This window comes from Cuculus canorus, chromosome 22 (assembly GCF_017976375.1).
Source record: "Cuculus canorus isolate bCucCan1 chromosome 22, bCucCan1.pri, whole genome shotgun sequence".
NCBI classification, from domain to species: Eukaryota; Metazoa; Chordata; class Aves; order Cuculiformes; family Cuculidae; genus Cuculus; species Cuculus canorus.
The window spans coordinates 111,516-128,053 of record NC_071422.1 but is presented as its reverse complement, the minus strand read 5'-3'; the positions used below and the strand labels follow the sequence as shown (position 1 = coordinate 128,053).

Here is a 16,538-nt window from a genome sequence, read left to right as displayed (position 1 = left end):
ACCCAGTACTGAGCCCTGAGGAACTCCACTTGTGACTGGCCTCCAGCTGGAGTTAACTCCATTGACCACCACTCTCTGGGCCCGGCCAGCCAGCCAGTTTTCAACCCAGGAGAGTGTGCGCCTGTCCAGGCCAGAGGCTGACAGTTTCTGAAGCAGAATGCTGTGAGAAACTGCGTCAAAGGCTTTACTGAAGTCCAGGAAGACTACATCCACAGCCTTTCCCCCATCCAGTAGTCGAGTGATTTTGTCATAGAAGGTGATCAGGTTAGTTTGGCAAGATCTGCCCTTTATAAACCCATGTTGAGTGGGCCTGATCACCCGGTTCTCTTGCAAGTGCTTCATGATAGCACTCAAGATTACCTGTTCCATGACTTTCCCCGGCACTGAGGTGAGACTGACAGGCCTGTAGTTCCCTGGATCCTCTCTGCAACCTTTCTTGTAGATGGGCACAACATCAGCCAGCCTCCAGTCTAGTGGAACTTCCCCAGTCAGCCAGGACCGCTGGAAGATGATGGATAGGGGTTTGGAAAGGACATCCGCCAGCTCCTTCAATACTCTTGGGTGTCATCCGCCCCCATAGACTTGTGGGAGTCTAGCTGGGCAAGCAAGTCTCTAACCGCCTCCTCTTGGATCATGGGAGCCTCATTCTGCTCCTCTAACTCTTGGGTTTGGAAACAGAAGGAACAACTTTCTTTGCTATTAAAGACTGAAGCGAAGAAGGCATTAAGTACCACAGCCTTGTCCTTATCCCCTGTCACTGTTATTCCTTCTGCATCCAATAGGGACTGGATATTCTCCCTCGTCCTCCTTTTCCTGTTAATGTATTTGTAGAAAGACTTTTTGTTGTCTTTCACAGATTTAGCCAATTTGATTTCTAGTTGGGCCTTGGCCCTCCTGATTTTTTCCCTGCACGATCTCACTTCGTCCCTGTAGTCCACCCAAGATGCCTGTCCTTTCCTCCAAAGCACATAGAGCTTCTTCTTATTATTGACACATCTTGAGATCTCCCTGCTCTACCAAGCTGGCTTTTCCCCCCGCCGGCTCCTTTTCCGGAACACAGGGATGGCTTGCTCTTGAGCTGCTAGGATTTCCCCAGATGGGGCTGGGTCCGAGGCTGCTGGGGCAGAGCCTGTGACACCCCAAGGCTCCCCTAAAACTCACTCAAATCTCCCCCAAAATTGGCAGAATTGGGTCTTTTATAGACATTTTTATTCCCAGTTTCACTCATCTCCTTTGTAGGTAAAAAGCCCTCTCTGCACTAGGGGGTGGAGGAGCCAGGAGTCCCTGCCCCACACTAGCCCACGGGAGGCTGTAGGAACCCCAGAGCACCCCAAGCCCTCCTATAACTCCCCATAGCCCCCATGTACTCACAGAGCACCCCAAACTCTTCTGTACCCTCAGAGCCCCATGTGCTCCCAGAGTACCCCAAACTCTCCTGTAACCCCCCCGTAAACGGCCTGACCCCCATGTATCCACAGACCACCCCAAACCCTTCTGTAACGCCCACCCCATAACCAGCCTGGCCCCTATGTGCCCCAGACCACCCCAAACCCTCCTGTAACCGCACACAACCCTCCCCCCCCACCTTTTCAGCCTGGCTACCCTATGACCCCAGAGCACCCTAAATCCTTCTGAACCCCCCATATAACCAGCCTGGCCTCCATAACCTACCCCCAGACCACCCCAGTGAGCACATGGCCGTGGCCAGGGCCGATAAGAGTGGCTGGGGCTGAGGAAGGGCCAGAGCCACCCCTGCTTGTCAGTGGGTTCCTCACACAGCTCCGCTGCCCACAAACCTGTCCTTATCCGCAGCGGCTGCTGGGACAAGCCTGGGCTATCAGTGCTGCGCAGGCAGTGGCTGCGGGTGACTGGGGGGAGTGGGGCTCCTGGGAACCAGGGTGGCTGGGATTCTTGATCCTTGCCAGCACCAAGGGCCTCGTTGCTGTCCCTGCTGGCCTGTTCTCCAGGAGGAGATGGGGCTGCGCTCCACAGCAGGGTGCTCCCCAGCACCCACTTGGCTCACCAGGGGCAGCACAGGCCCTGCACCCCACGGACTCTGCCCTGGGGACAGAGTGTCCCTGCAGGGAGGGGTTGAGGACAACTCTCTGTGGCCAACTCTCCACAGGACATGTCTACACAGCCACAGGGACAACTCCCCACGGTGGCAGGAACTGCTGGTTCTATATGTTCCTGGTTGCCCAGGGATGAGGAGGATGCTGGGTGGTGGAATGCCATACCTCTAAATCCCTCAATTTAAAAAACAACAGCCTCCCCTCAAAAAAAAAAAAGAGAACAAAAAAAACAACCCAGCGCGTGGGGCTCATCACAAAGATATATCCTACAGAAAGTGAGCCTTGGAAAGCCCCGGAGAGCTGTCCCGAGAGGAACTGGCCGTGAGAGTAGACCATGGAGAGTTGTCGCTTTCCCTAGGGAGGTGCCTGGTGCCACCTAACGGCCACCACCCTGGGGACACTGACAGAGACTCACTGTGTCGCTGGGGACACTGACAGGGACCCACACCGTGTTCCCCTCCTGGCTGCCTCCCTCAGGGCAAAGCCCTTCCCACCTCCCAGAGAGCGACAGGACACATCCTGCTCCAGGCTCAGAGCCTCGACTCGCACAGCTCCCTCTCAAGCTTGGTGGGGATTTGTCCTCCCATCACCTTCCTCTGCCCGGGGAACCCTAAGCCTTCCCTGGAAGAAGAGGAGGGTTTGGGGAGAGGAAGAGCCTCTCACCCCAGTGCTGGGGTGGGAGAGGGGGGAGCCCCTGGCTAATGTGATGAATCCATAAGCTGTTAAGCCGCTGCAAAGCCCCTCGTGTTCTGGCCCCGCTATCGCTGACTTCTGCTCACATCTGCTCCTGGGATATTTTTAACTGGGTATTAAGGACTGCAGGGTCCTTAAGCAGGCAGAAAGGGGGGGCTCCACTCATCCGCCCCTAGAGCAGGAGCCGTGGTTTGTGGGCTGTGCTGGTGCCTGTGGGACACCAACACCAGCCCCACTGCTACTTGGAAGTATATATCCCTTGCCACCCACCCTTGAAGAGGGGACGAGCACTGGTCCCAGCAAACTGGTGGTACTGGAGAAAGGCTGGAGGGGAAACCAGGCTGAGGGATGCTGTCACATGTATCAAAAATAAAGAGATATTTATTAGATTGAGTCAAGTGCAGCCCCAGTGCAGTTTTACACTTGGAAGCCACATAAACGGCAGGAGAAAAGTTCAGAGCAGAGCTGGGGGCACAGGGAGAGGAGACCCCGAGGAAGGTTAGGCTAAAAGGATACAGAAACTGCACAGATTCCTTGGAAAGCAACCAATGTCAGGTAGATTATTTACAGTTCAAATTGATTACAGGCAACAGGAGGCTGAAGGCTCATACACTCCTGCAGGCTGAGAATGCAAGAGAAGAGGGGCTGAGTTGGGACACAGATCCCGATCTGGCGCTTCAGCAGAGTTCTCGGCTGCAGGCAGCATTTATGGACCATGGGAATTGTCCCCTGGCATCAGATTCCACTTTGAGGTAGGGAAAAGCCTCGATGCTGCCAGGTGGCCCCTGCTCCTGCCCAGCTGGGACAGAATTCATCCTAATTTCCAGTGACTGGCAAAGGAGGATGGCAGGGAAGATTTAAGGAATGAGACTGGGCTTTTACCTGGATGTTTCTGCTAAAATCGGCGGAAACTAAACACAACAGACAGGACTTGAGGACTTGGAGCTGCTGAGGCTGCACTGGTGCTGGCTGGGGTGTATGGGACTGATCCTGTGTCGGTGGTCTCTCCTGAAGCTACAGGCTGGCAGTCATCACACTGAGACTCTGCACAGCTTTGGCACAGCTTTGGCAAGAAGGGAATTCCACCACTGGAGAGCCCAGCACCATGCAGCTTTCCATGCTGCTGCCCCAGTAACTCCAGATCTGCTCCATTTACACATACAGGTCTTTTTCTTGCCAGTGCCTTAACCTCCACAGGGAGACCCGAGTTCGGGTTCCTCCAACTTACAACCCACCAGCAAAGACTCTGGAGCTGAATTGCAGCTGCAGCCCCACTGAGGATGTGTGAGTCCATGGAGTTCAGTCCCTCTTCCACCCTGGAGCTGTTTCAGAAGAGATTGCTCCAAGGGACAACAGGACAAGCTCATCACGGCACTAAAACCTGCCAGGAGCAGCACCTGCAGAGGACACGTTCCAGCCTGGCTCACTCCCATTTCACGATGGAATTGCTCCTCAGGTCTGAAACAGGCCCTAAGCAAGGCTGCCCTGCCAGTACCAAGGCAAAGCCACAGCCTCACCGGATCCTTTCTTCTATCAGAACCCCCCTTCTGGGATCAGCTCTCCTATAGGAGACCTTGAGCCACACTCCATGTCCTGCAGTGACACTACACAATGTGGTTTCCTCGTCTTTGGTGTCACCCTCACAGGCACATGAGGCCAAAAGAAATTTAACAGGTCTCGAGCTACCCAGAGAACCGGTCACCCAGCAGATGATCCAGCCTCTCCAGAAGCAAATGGATCTGGAACAAAGCTGCTGATGGGAAAGCATGTGGTAGGTTGAAAGGTGGGCACAAGGATAGGGGAGAGCTTTTGCCAACTGGTTGGACCCAATTAGCCAAAAATAATTGGAAAGCTCAGCCAGAGCCCAGCACAGGGTCAGGACCACTCTCATTGCCAAGAAGCTTTGTACCACTAGGCAGCAGAGCCCCACTCTGCTGGAAAACAGGCTGCAGAGCTCAGCTTTACCTCAGGCCTCCTCAGCTTCCCATTTCTCTTTTCTGCGTGGTTTTGGCAGTGGCCACGGGGAATCATATTTACTGTGCTCTTGGCTGGAGACAAGCTGGAGCCAAGCGATTTTGATCCATTTTCCCATCTGGTCAGTGGGAATATGGATCAAGTTTGCAGCTCAAGCCTATTTCTGGTTCCTTCACTGACCTTTGCACCACCATGGGTGAAGGTCAGGAGACTGGAGCTGTTGCCCCACACACCTCAGCTTGTTCGGAAGGCCACTGGGACCACTGGTGACAACCGGTGCTGTTCTGAAAGCACAGCCCCTCACAGAGAGGGGAGAGGCTGCACCATCCTGGGACACAGCCATAAAAGTGCTGCAGAGCCCTCTCGACACCTTGGCCTGGCACGGAGAGGGCTACTGCCTCTCTGTCTTCACATGGTCTCCAATCATCCTTCTGCGGTACGTGTCCAGGAAGATATCATTGTCTCGAGGGCAGTCATAGTGGCAGGAACACATCTTGATGAACATCATCTTCCGCTGGAAGAAGTCTCCCTCAGGGCAGTGGAACTCCACCTCCACAGTGCTGGTGACGTACGGGGTGCAGCAGCGGCTGTCCGTGCAGCTGCCACAGAACTTAGGCCGGTAGGAACGGGTGCTGGTGCAGCCCGAAAACTTGAAGTGGAGTCTCTGACGTGGCTTTGGGGTCCGTATGCACTTCTTCCCCTTCTAGGAAGGGAGCAGATGGGTTAACAAAGATGTGACAGTTGGACAAAGATCCATCTACGCCTCTGCTCCGTCCCCATCAGTGAGCAACAGGACACAGAGAAAGTGGAAGCACAGAGCAAACCCTGTGAGATGGTGTCATGTCTGACAAGCACCTAACCAGGCTGTCCCTGGCATTCCCTGAGCATATCCCTCCTTCCCAAGCCCAGTAGAACCACAGAATTACAGAATGTCCTGAGTTGGAAGGGAACCAAGGACCACTGACTCCAGCTCCTGGCCCTACACAGGACACCCCCAACATTCACACCGTGGGGCTGAGGGTGTTGGCCAAATGCTGCTGGAATATTGTCAGTCTTGATGCTGTGACTGCTTCCTTGGGAGCTGTTCCAGGGCTCCACCATCCTCTCAGGCAAGAACCTCTTCCTAACGTCTGATCTAACCCTCCCCTGGCATCTTCCTGCCATTCCCTCAGGTCCAGAGAGAAGAGCTTAATGCCTCCTCCTCCTCCCTCCCTTGTGAAGAAGCTGTAGACTGAAATGAGGTCTCCCCTCAGTCTTCTCTTCTCCAGGCTGAACAGCCCCAGTGACTTCAGCTGCTCCTCACCACTCCTCACCACTCCTCTAAATCCCTCTAAATCCTTCACTCTCTAAACCCTTCGCCAATCTACTTCACCGAGTACCTTGGTGTTCTCTACAGGGAAGTCACAGGGCCGGACCATGCAGAGCCGTGTCTCCTTCTCCAGGCGGCACTGGGGATTGTTGTTGGTCACTCGGGCAGATATGCCCATGCCACAGCTCTTGGAGCAAGCACTCCATTGGGTGGTCTGCACCAAGCAGCTCTCCTGCAGGTTGTTCTGCTCTGGCTTGTGTGCTGGATCCTCCCTGAAAACTGAACCATCCAGAAGAGACACAAGGCAAGGTTTAGGGGTTGGGTGAAAGTGTGACAGCTCTGTGGCTGCTCTTAAGTTGTTTTAACTCTTTGGGGACCATAGCAAAGGTCCAACCCATCCTGTGAGCTACTCAGCCTCTCAGCAGATGGAGCATGCAGGCAAGCACAGGGCCTCAGCCCAGCTTCAGCCAGTTCTGCTGGGATATCAGAGGGCATGTGAGCCTCCTGGCAGCATCACGAAGGTCTCACCTTGATCGGTCTGGAGTTCAGCGCTTGGTACCCACACCACAGTGCACAAAGTGAGCATCCACCACCAGTTCCAAACCAGATGTGACTCTGGCCCCCAGTCCAAGGGCGGTTTGGATCACAGAATGGTTTGGGTTGGAAGGGACCTTAAAGCCCATTCAGTTCCATCCCTCTGCCATGGGCAGGGACATCTCCCACTAGATCAGATTGCTCCAAGCTCCATCCAACCTGGCCTTGAACATCTCCAGGGATGGGGCAGCCACCACCGCTCTGGGCAACCTGGGCCAGGGCCTTCCCATCCTCACAGCAAAACATTTCTCCCTAAGACCTCATCTCAATCTCACCTCTTTCAGCTCAAAACCGTTCCTCCTCGTCCTGTCCCTGCACTCCCTGATGAAGAGCCCCTCCCCAGCTTTCCTGGAGCCCTTTTCCATACTGGGAGGCTGCTCTAAGGTCTGTCCAGGATCTAGCCCTATTCCCTAGCCCTGTCAAATCTACCCACTGCTCACCTGCCATGGCTGGTTCAAAGTGGTTTTCCTTGCTGGGCTCCCCGCAAATCCACTCTTCACAGCAATTATTGTGAAGCTTCACCCGCTGGGGGTTGGGACACTCTGGGGACGGCAGCTGCAGGTCATCAGAGCAGAGCGGGATGCAGCCAATGGCCCCGTCCATGCAGACGCACTGCAGCTTGCAGGTGGGCTGGAAGCTCTCCCCGTTGCGGTAGATCTTGCCCAGCAGGTCACAAGTCATGCCCTCGTGAGCTGTGGGAAGGGAAAAAAAGGAGGAGAAGGTGAGAATATGGTGTGGGGTGGCAGCAGGGCCTCTGCCTTGAGCGGTCACAGGGCTCTGGATGAGAGACAAGTGCCCATGCGCAGATGTCTCAGGCCTGGATGCAGCAGAATTTGACACACTTAATATTTGTCTCCCTGGAACCAAGGCTATTCCTGACATCAGTTTTCAGAATTCAGCTCCAGCTGTGCCAGGCCTCCCAAAGTCCTCTAGAAAAATCTCTTCTCCACTTGGATGACATATTGAGTGAGACTTTGTCTTTGCAGCTTGCAAATAGCCTGTTCTCTAGCCAGAGACCTTCCTGGCCAGCTCAGAGGATCCCAGCCAGAGGTGTTGTGCAAGATGCATTCCTGACAGGATGCATGGGCTGGTGGCTTTGCTCATCCTTACTCCTAGAAGACCAAAAGGCAACATTCTCCCACAAGGAATTGGTTCTCTGCATGTCTAAAGGTTCCTACAAAAGGAAAATAGCACTTTGGGTTTAAGACCTTTTGGGCTCCTCTGTGATGTGGGAATGTCTGCTTCCCTCTGGCCACAACTGTTTCTATTTCTCTCCACTCTGCTCTCCAGATCTCTCACCTCCAGCCCTCCTACAAGTCTTTCACTCCTCCTTCCCAATCAAACTTCAACAGGCAAAAGAGGAAACGCAACAATACCTGACACACCGGAGCAGCCTCCTCTCTGCAAGTGCTAGCAGTGCTCACATGTCCCTATTAGCCAAAATCTTTCCAGTGGAAGTTTTACAGCAGAAAATTCAAATTTGATTGAGTTTTGCAGGCACAGATCAATGTCAGGAATGTTTTCAACACGAAAGAACTGAAGCATTTCAGTTTGATATCAAAGATTTCCTTTATGCTCTCACAATAGCTCAACCAAAATACTCACTGGACGGTTTCCACTGGGGGACGTATTTTTCGGGTAATGATTTTAGATGCTATAAAGATTGAGATGAAACATTTTGATATAACTTGAGTGGAAAGTTTTGATGCAGCCAAATGAGTATACAAAGGAACTTATGGAAAGCTTTGAGATTCTTTTTTTCTCTCAGCCTGAACTGAAATGTTGAAATCTCAGCCATGTAAACAGGACAGAAATCCTGCTTTTGGACAGTTTTGCTGCTTTCTGCAACCCTGACCCTTAAAAAACAAAACAATCCATGCAAAACTCTACTGTGCAGTTACCAAAATGAAGGATTCTTGGCTGCTTGTGGAGGCTTACCAGGAAATCTGATTTATTTTCCCCTTAGTCCCACTCGCCCGCAGAACATCGTCTCCGACTTCTGGCCCAAACAAGGGGCAAGAGCCTCTTTCCATCTCACTTGGTCCTTGTGGGGATGCAAATCCTTGTGGACCACTAATGTCTTGTTTCTAACCAGAGCTGGATGTCAACTTGCAACTCTTTTCAATGCCATTGCTATAAAAATACTCCTGTTCTCCTATTTAGAAGTTTCGAATTCTCACTTTTTCCATCAAAAGCCACCCCCTTTTCCTCTGCACAGCCATTCAGGCATATTTTTAAAGCCTCTTCCACTGTTTTTAGCCTGAGCACTCTCTCTCCCCAATGAACCAGCCGTACTGCTCCCTTGGCAGCGCCCGCTCTCCACTCAGGGACAAGCAGACTGCTCAGGGAATTTATTATGTTTTCAAAAATCAATCATTTTGTCATGTGCTTTATTACCCTATAATGACCTCACTTTCCCATTGACATGATCCAATTAAAGCACCAAAACGGATTGCACCAGCAGAGTAAGACAGCTCTTTCTTTCTTTACCAGCTTCACTTGGCACTGCTGCCATCTCCTGCCTCCAATCACCATGTCCAGACAAAGAGACTTTTGCCTTTTCCTGCAGGGAATATGGCAGAGCTCAAGTGAGAGCTCGCTGCACCCACCCAGGCCACCCCACCACCACTAGGTTCTCCTGCTCTAGAGCTACCACAAGATTATCTCTACCATTTTGGTACTCCAGGGTCTTCACAGGAAGAGGTGAATTAGAATGATTGAGTAGGAAGGGACCTCAAAGCCCATCCAGTTCCAATTCCCTGCCATGGGCAGGGACACCTCCCATTGGATCAGGTTGCTCAAAGCCCTATCCAGCCTGGACTTGAACAACTCCATGGATGGGGCAGCCACCACTGCTCTGGGCAACCTGGGCCAGGGTCTCCTCATCCTCACAGCAAAACATTTCTTCCTAAGATATCATCTCAATCTCCCCTCTTCTAGCTCAAAACAGTTGCCCCTCATCCTATCCCTGCACTCCCTGATCAAGAGCCTCTCCCCAGCTTTCTGGAAGCCCCTTTCAATACTGGAGGCTGCTCTAAGTTCTCCCTGGAGCCTTATCTTCTCAGGCTGAACAACCCCAACTCTCTCAGCCTGTCATTGTATGGGAGTTGCTTCAGCCCTTGACACATCTCCATAGCTTCCTCTGGACTCCAGATTCAAATCCTCAGTCAAATTTAGGTATATCCTGGTCTATGTTCATCTGGGATTTCTGCCACAAAAATCTTAATTCTCATTTAAGGCAGGAAGGACAGTCAAACCCATACACCATGGCAAACACAAAGCACATAGTAGAAAGATGTGCAGTGTTTGTGGGAAGTCTTCAAGATGGAGACTCCTCCATGCTCCTGAGAAAATTGCTCTGCTGATTTAGTTCCTTTTACTCTATAAACACACAACTCATTTCCAGTCTTAATTAGGCAGCTTGCAGCTTACACCCACTGGATGTCATTACGCCTACGTTTGCCTTATGAAGCATCACTCAGCACTCTTGGGGTGTATCAATACCTACAGAAAGAGCCAGGAAGCTCACATGGCTTCCAAAATCTGGGAGAGGAAAATTAAACTTATAAAAGAACTTATAAAACCTTCTCAAAAGAAACCAGAAAACATCTTCTACGAGTTAAAATCATTATTTAGAGTGTTCCTGGCACTGCAAACCAAGGCAATTCTATCCCAAACCTCGCTGTCGTGGGGTGGCGTGAGGGCTATGGCTGCTGGGGCATTTCCAGTGATGCCACGTGCAGTGGCTGAACACTTCCCAGAGTGTTCCCATCAGCTTCCCAGCCTTCCTGTCTTCCTGACTATTTTGAAAAGCTTGAGTTAAAAAAAAAAAGCCATCAGCTCCTGGCTGAGAGGAGTCTTGTTTACAAACACAGAACAGGAGACTGTGGCAGTACTTTTTTTTTCCTCTACAGCAAAATAATCTTTACATACTTTAAAAATAGCTACTGAACAAAAAAAAATCAACAAGGTTTTCCTTTTCTGGCTGAAGAGAGGCTCCAGGAGAGAAAACAGGTCTGTGTTTCTATTTACCTGGTTCAGTAATTCTCATGTTCTACACATACGCTGTTCAGCAAATGAGTTGTTCAGCTCTTTCCACCCACGTGTTAATGCCACAAACACAATGCACCTCTTCCATGTGAGTGGTTGAGTGCAAAATGCCACCCTCCTGTGCCAGGCAGTGAGGTTTGCGGTGAGATTTTCCAAGCAACTGTCCTTTCCAGTAAAAGCCTGGATTGCTGATAGTTACCCACAGGCTAAAGGATGGCTCCTCATCATCACAGGAGCAAAGAGAGTCCCAAGCCCCAACCAGTGCCTTTGAAAGCTTTCTCCCTTGCAGGAAGGAATGTTTGTGTGAGTATCAATATCATTGAATCTGCTGGCTCACAGGGCTGGCACAGATCTCACAATGTGATGCTGGATGAAGCTCCAAGCTCTACAGAGAATTCTGGCCATGCCATGGGTTTTCCAGGAGGTCTGCAGGTGAGGGGGGCACAAGAAAACCACAGAATAACAGAACATACAGCTCTCACCTAAGCAGATCCCGCTGTTTCTTTGGGTTTTGGAGAGGTCGCAGTAGAGTCCCTTGTGATGATCGCAGGGTTTCTGCGGGGAGCAGAGCTCACCAAGCTGCCTGGCACACACCTTGCAGCAACCACAGTCATCCAACACATGGCTGGTGCCAATGGGGCACTGCAGAGGCTGTGAGGGACACTGGCATGGATACATGCAGGCCTGTGGTTCTACCTGGAGGGCAAACAAGCCATGGAGAGAATGAGTCTCTTGCAAGCCAAACAGGCAGAGAAAAGAAAAACACGGTTCTGCTTCAAGCACAATCACACCATCAAGAGAAGGGAGAACAGACTTTTCCCTCCACTGGAGAGCCCTGCAAAGAATGTGCTTGCAGCTCCCGAGGACTCGCACAGACAGATCTCTTTCTCAACCCTAACTCATCTGGAGCTCAAGGGAAAAACAAGAAAACTGTGGGAAACAGGGCCAAAATAAACAGGACAAGCAGAGGCTTGGAGACCCACGCGTAGCTCAGCTCCCTGCTTCCCTGGAAGCAATAAGATAGTAATTATCAACAGTGAGAAACTCCCAGCTCTTCCACAGCACTACTGAGGAAAGATCCTCCTGCATCTCCTCAGAAACATCAGTGTCCTAACTCTAGCCTGGTATTCTGTTTAGCTACTGCCCACTAAAATTTTTTAGGTTCAGAGGGGTGCAGGAGCACTACTCCAGTTTGCAGCACTGACATGCTGCACACTGCCAGGCACTGAGCAGCTCCTGTTTCGACAGCCCTTGCACAGAGATGGTGCCAGAGAAACATTTTGGGATTCCTGGATTGCTGTGAGCCAGGGTAAGAAGGAAAGCACTGGAGAGCACAGATCGCCCCTCAGCTCAGCTGCCAGACCCGGCCACTGCCACCCAGGGAGAGGGGCTGGGAAGACCCTGGGGGCAGGGGAGGGGGGAACACCCAGAACAGTGGCCAAAAATATCATAGAATCATGGAACGGTTTGGATAGGAATGGACCTTAAAGCCCATCCATTTCCAACCCCCTGCCATGGGCAGGGACACCTCCCACTGGATCTGGTTGCCCAAACCCCATCCAACCTGGCCTTGAACACCTCCAGGGATGGGGCAGCCACGACTGCCCTGGGCAACCTGGGCCAGGGCCTCCCTAGCCTCAGAGGGAAGAATTTCTTCCTAATGTCTAATCTAAATCTGCCCTCTTTCAGTTTAAAGACATTTTTCCTTGTCCTCGCACTCCGTGACCTTGTAAAATGCCCCTCTCCAGCTTTCCTGGAGCCTGTTTCAGTGCTAGAAACTGCTCTAAGGTCTCCCCAGAGTCTTCTCCAAGCTGAACAACCCCAATTCTCTCAGCCGTCCTTGGATGGGAAGTGCTCCAGCCCTCAGATCATCTTGCTCCAGCTCTGTTTGTACTTATTATGTCCCATCCAGCCCTTGCTTGTGAAATAGCTTCCTTGGATGTTGTGTTTGTCATCAATAAGTGTAGTAAAAGTCTTCCAGCTGTTTCGACTTCATCTCAAAACAGCTGCTCTGACTTGAGCTCACGTGGGGTCAGGAGATGCCAATGGCTTTGTACTTCCCTAATGATCAGCACAGCATGGTGTAGGACAGGGATCAGTCTAAATCCCAACTCACAAGTCCTTTGAAACTTCCCAGTGCTGAGTATTTTGGAAGCAAGCCTCTGGTGCCTGCAGCCCAGCTGTTCCCAGACCGCAGTCCTCAAGCCGGCTCACTAGGAGCTGGCACGGCATGGGGATCTCATCCCAACTGCTGAAGTGCATTAAAAGACACTAAAAATACTGAAGTGCCTCCCTAATGGTTTTCATGTATGCGACCACTGTAGCTGCCAGAAGGACATGTTATTCAACCGTGGGCAAGTGGGTGGGGGATACATGAGATCATAAAAGAGGCAAAGCATTCCTAACACAGAATCTATATTAAGATGCAATCTGTTCACTTAAAAAAATGACAACAAGCATTTTCCAATGCAGTGTCAGCCACAGGCCATATAAAGAAACATTCTCAAAATAGCTCTCCTACTGAAAAACAAACCAAAGCAAGCTCTTTCGAGATAACAGAGAACACAACGGAATTAGACCTAGCCGAGTTTTCTTTCTTGCCTTCATTAATCATTGTTGGTGCCATTGATTTCCTTTGATAATTCACTCAAGGAACCAGACCACCTTGTTTCACCTTCTGTTTACAAGCTTCACTTTCTCATTATATTAGAGCTGCTTTTCAGCACAAGAACATCTGGATTCAGATCTCCACTGTATCAGAGCCCTGCTGGGTGCCACTGCAGCCCTGCATCTCATTTGCCCACCCATGGGCACAAGAACGGTGTAAAAAATGCCATTCATCCCTATTTGTGGGCTCTGTTCAATACCTGTAGATTTTCCAATGGATCACCTTAGACCTGCTGCTCTCCATCACCCAGTCCACCCAGCCCAGGGTATATTCAGGATCCTGTTTTATTACTGAGCAAAGTCAGTTCCTGCTATTTATAACTCCTGCCCCTCTCATGGAGCTGAGAAAGCAGAGAATGAGCTCAAATTGTTTGGCCCAGTGCACACTGAGGCACTGGCTGGCAAGGGGAACTTCGTAAGTTGGGAACAGCTGGCCAACATTGACTCGACTTCCTAGAGTTTTCCATTACTTAATTTGCTTTCACAGCCATTTCAAAAGTTAAATAATGGATTATAAGGCCTTTGCATGGAGTACCCTCCTCCCTGCATTATTTTCAAGGATTGCTCTGGGATTTGTTTCAATACAGTGTGGAAAATGCCCAAAGAACTGCAGGGAGTCACAATGTGAGTACTGTACCACAAAGATCAACATTTCCACATAACATTCCTCTGACCTGGGTGCAGAGGGATTGAATTTACAGAACATTTAATTTTCTTCCCCTCTGCAGAAGGGTCTGTCCAAAAACTACACTTTTACCTCCAGTGAGCAGGATCCTAAGTTCCAAGCTCACTTGACCTTGTTTCTGTTGAGCTTAGCAATGTGTTTCTGTGAACTTTGAGAGTAGCAGAGCAGAACCAGTGTTAGAAATCAAGGGTATGGATTTAAGAAGTGCCAGAGCCTGGAATATCAGCTCTCCCTGCTCCCAGCTTTGCTGGCAGCTCTCACATCGATCACAAACACCGCGTGTGAATCTGCCATTCCCAGGATCCCTGAGTGATGGCCAAGCAGTAATGAGAGTAAAAGCAGCCTGGCAAGAGGGTTCCCTTGCCTGTGCTCCATACTTACTCTCCACCACCACCTCCTGGCTCCCATTTGCTCAGCTGCAAGCCAGAACAAGCTTCCTCCCAACTGCCAGCACCAAACCCAGCTACCTGGGATGAAAGGAAAAGTAAGAACATCCTTCCTGCTTCATATTCACATAAAATCTCCTCCCTATGCCCTCAGGAAGGGATGAGGTGCGGGACATGAGCTCATGACACTGCTGCAGGTCTGCGGCAGCATCAGGACTTCTCATTCCTGACCAAAGTCTACACAAGCCCAGGGAGACAGCTAAGAGGGCCAAGCAAATAGGATTTCTAAAATGCATTTGGGCTCATGACTGCACTCAAAGGGCTGGGAAAGGAACGCTTAAACACTGAGCCAGCTGTTGCCAAAGTGCTGTGGGAGCCAGGGGTTAACACTGCAAGGGAGAAGTAATATAATAAAGATGTGACTGGTTGTCTTTCACGTTCCAAGACTGGCAGTAGTTAAAGCAGTCAAAACACAGCTATTCACATACTCCAAACCCTAAATTGTCACAGGCAATACTTGCTCTCCCTCCATCCCAAGCTGCTGCAGCACATCTTACAACAGCCTGTTAGAGAAAGAACCATGACCCCCATTTCACACACGTGGAGGCTTCCCAGGCTAAGCCAGGCAGAGCTAAATATAGCTCCCAGCAGTCCTGGTTCTACTCTCACCTCCGAACAACACTGGAGGCAGATTCAGGAGCAACAGCTCTCATTTCCTTGCTCAAACCACTAAACACTGCTCTCAGAGCCCAGAGAAAGCCAGAAGTCCCACTTCTGAGGCAGGGAAAATGACACCACCTCAGAGTAACCACAGAATCACAGAACACCAGCCTGGAAGGGACCTGAGCATCATCTGTTTCAACCTTTCTAGGCAAAAAAATAAACAATTGTCACAGCAGTTGGACGCACTGCTATAATTCATATGATGCTGCCAAAGTTGGGTCAGTGCAGGAATCAAGAAGCTCACTCCAAACTACAGAAATTACCTTTGGATCACAGCAGGGGTAGGTGCACAGGACACCTCTCCTGGCAGGAAAGGGGACAGCACATGCTGGGTGCTGCCAGGAACAACCAAACAGACCTTATCAACCACAAGTTTATTGCATCTATCAGCACAACAAGCTGGGCAAGGCACAGTGGCTCTGTGAATCCAATTTGTTCAACGATCCCAAAGGCACTTGCTGTAATTTAGATATGTTAATGACTGCAGCAATGTTCCTGGTATTACTGGCACCATTATAGCACACTAAAGTCCTAAGCAGAATCAGCCGCCCTGTCAAGCACCTGTATGAACACAAAAACAGGCAAAAACTCTGTTCTGAAGGAGCTGCAGTCTAGTTTTCCCTGAAGATCACTGCTTTTGGGAACACACGTGTGGTTTCAGTGGCAGTTGGGGAAGGATGGGGATGGTAAGGACCTGGGACACAGGAATTTTATTCCTTGGACAGACATAAATTCAGTGACTCCAACTCTGTTGTCTTCCCCCTTGTAAACCACGGCTGGCTTCTGGCTCTCAGGAGTGAAACAAAATCCATTCAAATTTGCCAAGCTTTGAAATCCACAGATGACCAGCGTTACACATGGTGCAGCTCCGAGCATGATTTAGTTACGCAGTGCATTTGCATCGCTCTGCTAAGAGCCAACCTCCTCCCTGAAACCTTCAGAGGCAGTTGGCAGCTGGGAAGAGTTATTCAGCCTAAAGCATTTGCATGCATCAAAGTGAGAAGCTGCAACGCCCAGCCAGCGAGTGGAACTGCTGCAGTGCAGTACGTACCCAGCCCAGTGCGAGGAGGAGGAGGAACAGGGTCCAGGTCACTGTCCCCAAGATGCCAGACATCCTGAGTAAAGGGAAGGGAGGGGATCCAGACTGCAGGTTGACTACCTCCTCCTTTGGCGTTTCTAGTCTCTCTTTGGAGAAAGTTGCACACCAGCTCCTCTTTAAATATCCTCTTTAAGGGGGCGTGTCCCATGCCTGAGTAACAAACCAGAAAGTGAGCGGAAATGGGTGCAACAGAAAATGTCCAAATTCCAGGGAACACGAGAAGATTCCTGTGGCCCTGGTGGTTACAGGGCTGCTGGCACAGCCTGCAGCTTGGCTTCTTTCAATG

The 16,538-nt window shown here is 50.7% G+C and overlaps 1 protein-coding gene across 1 annotated transcript; it reads right to left on the bottom strand.

Moving 5' to 3' along the window:
- Positions 1 to 3,158: 3,158 nt before the first annotated feature.
- Positions 3,159 to 16,372, bottom strand: LOC104059526 (CCN family member 2). Its single transcript, XM_009561209.2, has 5 exons — positions 16,205 to 16,372; positions 11,175 to 11,388; positions 7,083 to 7,334; positions 6,119 to 6,327; positions 3,159 to 5,442 (listed from the first exon to the last, which is right to left on the bottom strand). The coding sequence occupies exons 1-5, from the start codon at positions 16,265 to 16,267 to the stop codon at positions 5,131 to 5,133; spliced, it is 1,050 nt and encodes a 349-aa protein (XP_009559504.2). The 5' UTR covers positions 16,268 to 16,372; the 3' UTR covers positions 3,159 to 5,130.
- Between the last annotated feature and the right edge of the window lie 166 nt (positions 16,373 to 16,538).

Excerpts from the sequence above, each read along its gene's own strand:
- LOC104059526 (XM_009561209.2), bottom strand. The coding sequence starts at position 16,267 with ATGTCTGGCATCTTGGGGACAGTGACCTGGACCCTGTTCCTCCTCCTC. Across the intron at positions 11,389-16,204 it reads TCCTCCTCGCACTGGGCTGG|GTAGAACCACAGGCCTGCAT; the intron begins GTACGTACTGCA and ends TTTGCCCTCCAG. Across the intron at positions 5,443-6,118 it reads TCCCTGTAGAGAACACCAAG|AAGGGGAAGAAGTGCATACG; the intron begins GTACTCGGTGAA and ends CTCCCTTCCTAG.